Genomic DNA, 12,520 nt, shown 5'->3' on the forward strand with positions numbered 1-12,520 from the left:
CTCTGGTAGTTCAGCAAATTCGTGAGGTGTTTATGATCAGAGTTCATTTAAATAAACTTTGACCCGCGAATTCACATTTCTTAACCAATCCAGTGTGGCATGGGTGAGGATGCAGTCTCAATTTCACAGTAATTCAATGGAGAAGGATTTGCATTTGCATTATTATGACAAAAAAAGTTTTTTTAATAATGAAAAGTTGTGGGAGAACACATTTGTGGTATTTTGTGCAGGTGCAAGCATCTTGCTATATTTTCCTCTTATTCTTCCTCAACAGTTCTTTTTAACTTTCCTGTCCCTCTGTCTGAATGTGACAAAGGATGCTCCCAGTGTTTGTGAACAGGACCCTTAGAAAGTCCAACGACACAACCACAAAGTCGATCATCGAACAAGAGAGTCCCCAGGAGGAGTGCTCTCCAACACCCCTTCCAAGAACTCCAAAAATGGTGGGTATTCTGAACTGTCGTTTGTCCCGTAAGCGCAAGCAATAGTCAGGACCCGTCCCCCTCTGGTCTACCGCGGTAAACCCCAATGTACAGGCACCCAGCCAGGGGGCAATAAGTATGCCCACCCCCGCTCGGCGCCTCTCCCTGTGAGCAACTCCAGAGTGGAAGAGGGTCCAACCCCCTTCAAGGAGACTGGTTCCAGAGCCCAAGCCATGTGTTGAGATGAGCCCGACTACATCTAGTAGGAACCTCACAACCTCGCACACCAGCTCAGGCTCCTTCCCCACCAGAGGGGTGACATTCCATGTCCCTAGAGCTAGCTTCTGCAGCCGAGGATCGGACCGCCAAGGTCCCCGCCTTCGGCCACTGCCCAACTCACACTGCACCCAACCTCTATGGCCCCTCCTACGGGTGGTGAGGCCATTGGAGGGGGTAGTAATAAACTGAAACCCAAATTATAGTACTAAAAGAGTCATAAAACTCATCAACAATCAATCTTATTGGGTGCTTTTTAATTAGTAACACGAACATGAAAGAACATGAAACGCCAATCATTTGTGTTTAGTACCCCTTTGGGAGTCAATGACAACAATTGCAAATAATAGCGAGAGGGCAAAAACAGAAGTAAATGAGTCAGTCAAGACAATTATGGCACCTAATAAAAAGAAAATGTCTGTGTGGAAGATATCTGCAGATATGTTAGACAATGTTTGTCAATGGACTTTTGTTTTGAAACCAATAAATTTGCCACATTTTTATTGAATTAAGCATCCATCCCAGGAGTTTCTGTGAGCTCTGTAAAGGGGCTGATGCCCATTACATCATATAACATTTTTTTTTTATTTAAAAAAAAAAACCAAACATACTTCCATGTTGTTATATAATGCATCAATGCCCTCAAACACTAGCTGAAAGACAATTTAAAGATGGGCATAGTGTATGAAAGCAAATATCTTTACAATTTATTAGAAAGACAAAAACACTGCACCTGTCACACTAAAGTCCAGAGTAAAACTACTTGGTTGTTTAATTTCCTTCCACTTTAAGATTCAGACAAAAAACTACTGCAAATTCGAAAAATTTGAAATTGTTCACGGGTCACACAAATATCAGGCTTCTTTTTCTGTTTGTGCCACCATTTTGTTTACCTGTGGAAGTTTCTTCGTACCTGGGGTGTATTCCTTCAAGGTCGCAAAATAAAAAACCCTGCTTTATTTTGATCAATATCATTATATTAAGTGGCAGCTTTGTAGCAGGCTAACTCAAGTAGATTAACTGAACAGGCTAAACTTAGTTTAGCCTTGTGGCAAATGAGTCCCACCTGGCAGAAGCGAAACGAAATCCCCTAAAAACAGCTGTCAATTTTTTCCCCCTATTTTGACTCTTTGACGTCAAAGCACACGCTCCACACACGTATGTTCACCTGTCATGATTATTTCAGAAGATAGGACAGACATTCCTATAGTATGGGACACTTATAATGTGACATACATGTCAGCGTACAATAATGAAGGGGAAAAAATCAGTTGGCTATTTAACTGATACAGCATTATCAGTGAGGAGGGCCCTTTTTACAACAAAACCAAAAAGGGCTGGATTAACCATATGGAGATCTGGGCACCACCTTCTCTGAGAGCACCAAGCACAGGCACAGGAACGAACGAACGAACGAACAAACACACACACACACACACACACACACACACACACACACTTAGTATGAAATATGGTTGTATATTGTTCTTTTAATACAGCACTCAATGAAAAAGTCCGTGACCTGTGCTATATGCATTTCTGAATTTCATGAAAGCTCGAACCAGCAATTTGTCACCAATCAGACGCTTCACCATTTCATTAACAGGAACAGCTACTCACACATTTAATCTAGCTGATATCTTTCCATGTCACCTCACTTGCCTTATTAATAGTGGTAGTGTTACCTTTTTTCTTGTGATTACAGCCTTGTAATCCGCATATCTACACGAGCAGCGTTTGGTTGGCTGTGGAGATCACACCGCACTCGTTTTGCCTTCTTTTTGTGAAATCATTGCTCATATCGACAATTGTCTGTTCAGGGCTGCAAAAGTGCACGACGAGGGCTTTAACAAGCTTGGCTTGAGTTAACGTGAACAAGGTGTGGCCAATTTGTTTTCATAGAATGGCTTGACCTTTCAGTGGGAATCAACAATAACTCAAGCCAAGCTAATTCAGTTAAGCACAGATTAATTTGGCGATATTGATGGAATACCCCCCTGCTTTCCCTTGAGTGATAAAATGTAACTAAAAATGTCATGTTTCAAAAAAAAGGCATTAAGATACAAAAAAGCTAAATACCCTGTCATAAACACAACTGTGAAAAGCGTTTATCATGAAAGACCGCAAATATCTCCCCTAAAAGTAACACCATTCACTTTAAATACCAAAATAGTGAAATACTAACATTTGTAACTTTGTAACAAAAGCAGGAAAAAAATACTTAAAAACCTGCTTCACAACTGCCCTTATTGGAAACATAGAGTAAACTACAAAAAATCAGTTTAGAAAATTAACTTTACTAAAAACTGTAATGCTTGCTGCTGCCATTGTGTTACTACTACACAGAATAAGGGGGGGGGGGGGGGGGGGGGGGGGGGGAAGAGGCTTAACTTATGAATGTCAGCCCCAGACTAATCTGTCTTTTTGTTTAATCAAAATCGGTGCTTTTTTATTGATGGGCATCCTGGAAACAGTCCATGCAGATTAACAATAAAGCACTGCACTGTCAATGGCCAAAGACGGTTCTGTACAGGTTTGTATATCCACACTCAGTGAAGCTATTTTATGACTGCTGTAAACTTCTAAAAAGTGCAATGGTTTACTAGCTTTTGCCTATAGTTTGTTCTTCAGATTTAAAATCCTTCCAGCGGTAACAGGGAATCCCATCTTCATTCAAGGTCAGGCATTTCTGTGGAAAAATAACAGCGCTTAATAAAAATGTTTAAATGAGAACGGGATGAACAGAGATTTTGAAAATCAACTGAAGAAACTTACTTTCATCATCACTGTCAGCATATTCATCCTGTTAATCACAAATTAATTAAAATTTTAACCATAGAAATGAGCATTAGCAGTAATTTTCACAATATCAAGATTTATGGTGATATTCTAAAATTCATTAGCAGGTGGGTCTAAGTTTTTCTAATTATGATGACCAAATTGTTTTACTGGTAGTTTTGGTGTATGTCACAGGTATAATACATTTTGCCAAGAACAGTTAATTATGCAAGAAAACAAGTGTTTAAGCTGTACCACGATACCCAGGTTGTATATCAATGATACATAATTCAAATTGATATGAATGTTCATAATCCCAATTTGATATTGTATCAATATATTGTCCAGCGCTACAATTCAAGCATTGGAACAGCTGAGATGCGTGGTCTGTGACATCATTGCCAGGGACTGATCTGGTTCCAGCATCTCAGAATCGGCTACCTTTCTGCAATTTCCAAGTACCACAGTACCTAGAGTCTACTGGGAATGCTTCAATCCAAAAAAATCCAGTTAGCAGCAGTTCTGGTACATATAACACTTTATCACAGGTCAGAGGAAAGTGATTTGTAAAATAACAAAAAAATTATACATCAGTACAATAGTGATGTGCAGAACGGCACAATAGTGATGTGCAGAAAGGCACCTGCAAACGCAATCTGCTGAAGTGATTTTGGAGACAAGACAGTGCCCTACTTAGTACTAGGCAGACATATCTAAAAAGATGGCCGCCAAGTGTATTCGCCCTCAAATTCTATTTTTTAACAGAGCTGCACTGCATATTAATGGCTACATCATGGAGGGGCAAGTATAACCCTGTACCGATTATTAAACAGGCAGGTTTAAACAGGGATGCGCATAACTGGTACACAAGTACGCATTCGCCATGCAAAGCAATGTGCCGGCAATCTCTCCTCGAATGCGCATTTTTGCTGCTACTCTTTATGTGCATGTGTGCTGACATGACAAGAAATCGCTGCAGATTTGAACCTTTTTACCGCGAATGAAGAATGCATTAGCCGTAAAAAGGTTCAAATGCCCAGTTACTTTTTATCAATACAGGGTAAATGCGCATAAATACGCATTTTCACTGCAATGACAAGACATTGCCACATGTATTGCTTTATATGGGGAATGCGTACTTGCATACCAGTTATGTGAATCCCTGCTTATAAACATGCCTGCTGATTTATTACTTTGTCCAAATCTTACTTCAACTGCACCATCCACATCGGGCAGTTCATCTTCCCCGCCCATGTTGTTCATCATCTGCAAAAACAAACATATCCAAAGGTTCCTTTCAGCCACTTCAGGGACAGTAACATTTTACAGGTGAAGTTTTAGGAACACCTGAAGATCCACTCACCTCTGAGAAACGGTCAAAACTAGAAAGTTCTTCATCTGAATCATCTTCCCAGTCCTTCCAGTTATTAAAATCAACACCAAGCCAACTTAGCTGAAGAATACAAACACGATTTCATGATGGCATCTCCAAATGGTACGTGTGATAAGAATAAAACATTTTTACAAAAGTACCCATCAAGCTCATTTGGGGAGAACTCAACTAATAGCTCATAGTTGTTAAAATCATATCTAGCTCTGATTTAAAGGAACCCAAGGTTTTAGCTTCCGCTATACTAGCAGGAAGACTATTCCATACTCTAACTACACAATGTGAAAAGAAGTGCTTTCTCAAATCCATTTTAAAATGTTCTCCCACTAATTTCCACCTATGGCCATGAGTTCTAGTATTTAAACTAATGTTGAAGTAGCCATTTGGCTGAACAGCATCCAGACCTGCTAGAATTTCATATACCTGGATCATGTCCCCCCTTAGTCTCATTTGTTTGAGGCTGAACAGATTCAGCTCAGCTAACCTCTCCTCGTAAGACATTCCTCTAAGACCAGGAATCATTCTTGTAGTCCTACGTTGAACCTTTTCCAAGGAAGCAATGTCCTTTTTAAGGTATGGTGACCACACATGCACACAATATTCTAGGTGGGGTCTTACCAAGGAATTGTATAATCTTAGCATTACCTCCCTTGACATAAACTCCACACACACAACATCCTATTGGGCTTTTTAATTACTTCCCCAAACTGGCAAGAGTGGGACATGGAAGCATCAACATACACACTGAGGTCCTTCTCATAATCAGCTACCTTTATTTTAGTGGAACCCATAAAATATCTGTACTTTATATTTCTGCTCCATGCATGGATTACCTTACATTTATCTACGTTAAATTTCATCTGCCAGGTATCAGCCGTCGCTAATTAAATCAAGATCCCATTGTAGCCTCTGTGCTTCTAGTTCAGTATCTGCTACACCACTCAGCTCGATGTCGTCTGCAAATTTAACCAGTTTACTGTATGTATTGGTGTCAATATCATTAATGTAAATTAGGAATAGTGGTCCTAAAATTGAACCCTGTGGCACCCCACTTTGAACGCTGGCCCACTGTTCCTCTAATAACTACCTGCTACTTCCCATTACATCATAGGCCTTTTTTTTGATCAATTTCTCTTGTAGCTTCCTCAAAGAACTCAAGTAGATTAACTGAACAGGATCTACCTCTCTTAAATTCATGTTGGCTATCCCTCAGATGACATAACTCTTACTTTTTGTAAAAAAAGAAAGAAAAAACAATTGGCGCGCACACACACACAAAAATATAATTTAAGGCTTACTTTTGCCTTGTCTTTTGTTAACCTTGGCCAAGACTTCCCAGATTCAACTTTTCGTAAATAACACAGTACAGATCTATCCGTCCGTTTGTGCTTGGATTCCTATATGAAAATTGGAACATGGCAGACTGTTACTTTTATGTGTTGAACTACATGCACATGCAAAATAAATAATTAAATAGCCTTCATGCAAGGAAAATATAGAGGGAGGCTTACATTTGGATCAATAACTTCAAAAAGGTCAATCTCATTTTGATGTTTGTGTCCTTCTGTTCCACCAAGACAGCTTAACAGAAGAAAGACAAGTTACTGATTACAATTACTGGTTCAAATTATGTATTTCATGACAATGGAGACACAGGGTGAGTCAAAAGTCTGGAAGAACCCTAAAACTTTACATGCTCAGTATTGGAGTGAAGTAACCAGTTCCATTTTACTTTAAAATAATGGGTGCATATGGGAAGTGCATGAACACCCTTCTGCCACATTGAATAAAGTCAGTGACTAAAAATAGAAATACTAGTCTAATATTTCAAAAGACAATGTATATCGGAATTTTTCTTTACTATTTCTGTAGTCTGATCCATCAAAGTTGTCTAATGTGAGCTGGTATAAAAACACTTTTCAACATTTGCATGGATAACAATGATTTGCCTTTCTTTAGTTGAGAAGACACACCTATATTATATATATATATATATATATATATATATATATATATATATATATTCATTCTGACCTGTGGAAAGTATGAGCACTTCACTTATTTCATCAAAATCAGAAACGGTGACACTAAGACCATTTGTTGAATTAAAATGGAATGACCCGCATATTGTTGCTTATACACTGGGTGACAAAAAAAAAGTCAAACTCAGAATTAACAGTCCAATTTGGATGTAATTTGGTACACATGAAGACCAGCGATGGGTATGTAAATGACCTGATTTGCTAGGAGCTGGTACGTCTAGTCACCAGACACAGCGGTTGTCTCCTAGACACATTAGACAACATTACCAGCACTTGACGGAGTTTGATAGCGGTCAGATGGTCGTAAATGTAAATATATGCATACAAAAAATCATAAAATAGTCACCAAACAAACACACACACACATGTTGCTGTAAGAGTTTCAGTTCAGAAGTGTAAAGTAACTACAAATGTTACTGTACTTCAAGTTTTTTCCCAGATTTTTACTCTGAGTGCCTCAAGTTGTTGTTGCAACTTTTACCTTGCTACACTTCTGAGCCAAATGACTTTTTACTCTGATACATTTTGCAGTAGTCCATCGTTTCTCACCCAATTAAAAAAAAACAGTTTGCAACAAGTATGCAACACACCTGAGTGGAAATGCAGATATGCTGGATTAAAACATATTGAAATGAAGGTACACTCTCAAAGAATTAAAAATGACAAACAATCGCTGTGAAATTGGCCAAAATCTTTTCACTATGGAGACAGGGAGTCATCAGTTTGAGTCCCTCAGTTCAAGATTTTAGAGAAACGTGACCAACTCTATTCAGTAAAACTCAAGATTACATTTTTACCTGCTATGGAAGTTTCTACATTTGTTCGGCCAGTTGGTTTTTGTCTCATGATTTTTCTCCCCAAAAAAAAAACAACTTGAGGAGTATCACAACAATCCCCTTGAAGGAGACTTTCATGGGGAAGCTTAACTGGTATATGCCTAACCTTGCACGAATCAAGAAAGCCAAAGGAGGCACAAGGTTAAAGTTACAACCTTGCTGCACACACTGAACCAGGGGCCAGTTCCACAAAGCAGGGTTTCTTGCTTAGCTGGATAACTTGTTGGATTTAAGGTAGTCTGGGGTAAATATAAGTGAACAAAGATAAAGTTCATTTAGCCCAGACTACCTTAAATCTGACAACTTATCCAGCTAAGCAAGAAATCCTGCTTCCTGAAACAGGCCCCAGGTATGTAAAAGCAAAGCATGCATATTTACCTTTTAATTTTTCCACTATTTGGCTGCAATCGTGACCCTGTTCACATTTGGTTGTAAAATGCGTCTTGGGCAATCGGATTGCAAGTGCAAATGCTCATGTGTCCTGATGCACCCCTGACAAGGACTTCACAATAATTGTGCTCGGGGCCGTAACAAAATCTGAACACAACTGGTCCGCTAGATACCTTGTAGACGCACAAGTCCCTGGGTGCCCCAGGCAGCTCCATCGGCAAGACGGCAACAGGCCGATACCCATGCTGCTCTACAGAGCGATTGCGCACATCTCAATCACCACTACTCTCAGCGAACACTCACACGTGCACCTGGGGCACAGAGGCTGCCTCATCCTCCCGTCATCATGGCACCATTATCATCATTTTTATAACTACTACTACTAGTTATTTTGTCATTATTATTCCTGCTATGTGCCATGTCTCCTGACTGAACCCCCTAACCCCACGGTCTAACTTTACACATTCTGGTAATTGTCACTTTATACAGCACAACCCCAGGTCATAGACTATGGCTACCATTTAGTTTGTATACAGCACATTGTTTATATTTATAGGATTATGTCCTTTCATTCTGTGCCCATGTTGTGTGCATTGTCTAATCCTGTCTGTAACTGCTGCTGTAACAATGAAATTTCCCTTTGTAGGATTAACAAATTTCATCTTGTCTTTTTTGGAGCTTGATAAGGGTAAACGCTACCCAAAAAGCAAATTTTTAGCATGAGTGTTAGTTATGTTGCATTTGGGTTTATCTTCAGCCCCATTTCTCTTCCGTACATAATTTCTGCACAGGTTTAGGCTATGAAGCGTGTTAGGCTTTCATTGGGCCAGTTTCGTATTGTCCCGTTTACTGTGCATTGCTGCACGTTTCCAAATATTTACTGTACTAAATTTTTAGTTTTAAGGAGTTTCGGGATACAGAAATGGAATGCAGTTCTACAGGGTTCCAGCAAAAACCTGCAGAGACTAACATGTTCTAGGAGCAGGGTGAGTATGGTGAAGGTCCACTTCGTGCCACCATAACAGGGCTCCAGCAAGTGACTAAAATGCTTGGTGTTAAGTTTCAAACTCAGACCTGCTTCTTGGAATATTTCAGTACAGATCCACATATTTCCACATACTGTACATCATGGCAGAGTACCAGGGAGGTATCCCTGAATGTGGGTTCGGGTTTAAACCTTAACTATGACACCACGCTACAGTTAGCTTCATCTTCAGTTTTCCGGCTGTAAAATCTTTCAACAAAAGCAACACCCCTTGGTTTTCCAGGTTTCTTTATTGGCGAATGTTAATTAATATTTCAATGTTTGTTTGTGCACTTCATGATATAGCCCAGCTGTCTTGCTTGCATATTATATATTTCTGTGTCATTTATTATTATGTATAAGAATGCAGAAGGCAATTGTAAGCAGATCAGATAACTCAGACCGGAGAAAGAAAAGGCAGCATGTGGCAGATAGGAGACATAATATGCCATGGAAGAATTTTTTATTTCACATCTGGCATGTGATGGAGATTAGGCCTCCTAAATATTTTGGGTTTAGGAGCCAACGGCTCCAAAAGTGTTTTTTTTTTTTTTTTTTTTTTTTTGTCTGGAGCCCTGTAAAACAGCTCCAATCCCATGATGTATGGATTCCACAAGATCTGTGAAGGTGTCCTGTGGTATCTGGCCCAAAAACCTTAGCAGCAGATCCTAACTTCTGTATGTTGTGAGTTTGGGCCTCCTTATTGGGCCTCCTTATTTGTCCAGCACATCCCACAGACGATCGACTGGATTGAGATCTGGGGAATCTGGTGACCAAAACGACTCCAAAATGAGCCACAAAATTAGGACATTAATCGTGAATTCTATTCTGTTGTGCGACAGCATTCTCCTCCTTCAACACAAAAAAGTTGCAGTGATGACGAAACTGTGCTCAGGCCAGGATTGTTAAGTTCAAGGTGAGCACAGGCCAGTGGGGGAAGTGAAGAGGAGGGGCAATCGTGCTTGGGCGTGATACAAGGTAGCCGGGCCAAGTGCGAGTACGCCCTTACGGGATGACTTACACGAGTAACATTTTGATGCGGTATCTTTACTTTCACACATGTACTTTTAAGTATGAAAACTGAGTACTTTTCCCATCACTGATGAGATGTTTATGCTCACAATCACAACCGAGATTGGAAATGTGACTGGGTGGATTAACACAGCTAGTCTGGAAACAGATCAAAATTTGAAGTTAACCAATGAATGTGCATTGGTATCACACCAAAGTCAAAATATCTTAAATTGAACCATCATAAAGCGAGGAGCTTTGTATGTTTGTGTACAAATATACCAGACGACATTTTAAAAAAAAAAATATTTAAAAACAGTTGCAATCTTGTGTGGGGCGAGATTTCTTACTTACGTAAAATTCATCTTTGATTTTTCAAATTTCACCTTTACATCTTTACTATCTTCAACACAAAACTCAATAACAACACAGTCGCGTCTGTCATACCACTTCGTAGTTGCTGGCAGCCTGTTGAGAGAAGAAAAGCATGTGAAAACATTACAGGAACCTTTCAAAGCAGAATATTTTGAGATACTGGAACAGCTAGAGTAATAAAACACTACACTTGTGAAATTGTGAACATTTGTCAGTGTCTAGATTTAAATAAAATTAAAAAACACGGATAGCATTTCAAATAAATGCATTTAGCTACATCACCATCTGTAGGATATTCAGGCAACATCTACCTTTATTAAATCAGCTACATCAGGTTGTTTATTAATATTCCTGTACTTTGTATTTAATGAAAGATAATGTTCAATGGCATTGTTAAAAGCTTGTCAATGAATAGATCTCGCCTGCTTTAAACAAAGATACTAAAAGCTTATAAGAAGACACCAAATTAAAATATAAATGTAATTAAATACAGAACCATTTCAAGCGGTCTTAGGGAACAAAAAGCTTTCTTAAATGGAGTAGCACCCTGGTGTACGGCCATATAAGTACTCACTCCTCGTTAAACTAATAAAAAGCAGTGTCAAAACTGACGACAATGCTAAACTTGGACGGGTATTTAGGTTATCTTAGTTCCAAAGGCTACTTGACTGCTCGATTTGCTTCAGCAAATTTTAACAGCTTAATATAAAGTCTCATTCTTCCACTTTCCTGCTCCCCGCACCAACCGCAAAAGGGGGGGGGAGCGTTCATTCATTATTTTACCCTTAAGATTACTTTCGGTTTAACGGTACTGTACTAGAGTTCACCAGCAGATTTTTATAAAGTATAAATGGCTTTCCAAATTTCGCCAGCGCACGTGAAAAGCACTTGTTTGTGTATATGAAAAAGAAGTATATTAAAAAGATGGACCCGTAAACCTGTATCTAGGGACAGAACGTGCGATTTCTACAACGGTTCACTTATGACTTAAACAACTATGTAACATCATTGGTAAAACAAAACAGTAGGGAAAAAGCAGTAATGTGATAAACGCCAATATGTCGATTAATTAGCGTATTAATTGCCGAGAGACGTATACGCGAGTAGCCCCATAGAACCAGCTAGCTAACCGCGATAGGACAGAAGGCCTAGCAGTCTACCGCTATCTGTACCTCTACGCTAACAGCACCAGCGTGTACATATTATCTGTTACTGACACAGGTAACACCCAGCTTGGGAACCAAATGTTTAATAAACATTAAGCATCACCAATAAAACGAAACAAGCGCTCACGAACGATGAAGCCGCTCACCACGTTTGCACTCATACTCTCCACCGAAAACTTACATCTCGTAACTATCTTGTTCTTAGCTCCCCGATCCCCGTATTGGCCACCGTTCTGTTTGATTTCCCGTATTTCCTTCAACGGTGAGATATTTCAGCAAAATAAAGGAAAAATCCGTAGCTAATCTCGTTCACAGACTCGCGCGTCTGCCCTCCTTGTTTCAGCGCTGTGACGTAGCAGCAGCAGGAGGCAACCGCGAGCTGGACGCTTCTAGAGCCTCTTTTCTGTCTCATTCAGGGAGAAACCGCTTATGGGTATTGCAACATTGCAACACAACAGTTTACAGGTATCAACATTTAGGCTATCTAGCTTAACTGAGTTTTGTTACATTGTGACTAGACTTAATTTAATTAGCTAACATTGAATAATTGCAGTATATAGGGCAATGGGTTGTTGTAAAATATGTAACAGAATTGCAGATGCTATTTATGTGGGCTTCACCCACCCTATTTTTTTCTCTCTCAGCCCCCCTGAAAAATTATTTTTATAAGAACATAAGAAATTTACAAACGAGAGGGGGCCATTCGGCCCATCAAGCTCGTTTGGGGAGAACTTAACTAATAGCTCAGAGTTGTTAAAATCTTATCTAGCTCTGATTTAAAGGAACCCAGGGTTTTAGCTTCCGCTACAC

General features: G+C 39.5%; 1 protein-coding gene across 1 annotated transcript; it reads right to left on the reverse strand.

The window, feature by feature from the left end:
* Positions 1–934: 934 nt before the first annotated feature.
* LOC111855320 (prostaglandin E synthase 3-like) lies at positions 935–12,118 on the reverse strand. The gene is made up of 8 exons (XM_023834239.2): positions 11,892–12,118; positions 10,524–10,637; positions 6,378–6,447; positions 6,165–6,263; positions 4,840–4,929; positions 4,686–4,742; positions 3,474–3,501; positions 935–3,387 (listed from the first exon to the last, which is right to left on the reverse strand). Coding segments are annotated over exons 1-8 (480 nt in total). The 5' UTR covers positions 11,894–12,118; the 3' UTR covers positions 935–3,367.
* Between the last annotated feature and the right edge of the window lie 402 nt (positions 12,119–12,520).

Source organism: Paramormyrops kingsleyae, chromosome 18 (genome assembly GCF_048594095.1).
Source record: "Paramormyrops kingsleyae isolate MSU_618 chromosome 18, PKINGS_0.4, whole genome shotgun sequence".
In the NCBI taxonomy this organism is placed as follows: domain Eukaryota; kingdom Metazoa; phylum Chordata; class Actinopteri; order Osteoglossiformes; family Mormyridae; genus Paramormyrops; species Paramormyrops kingsleyae.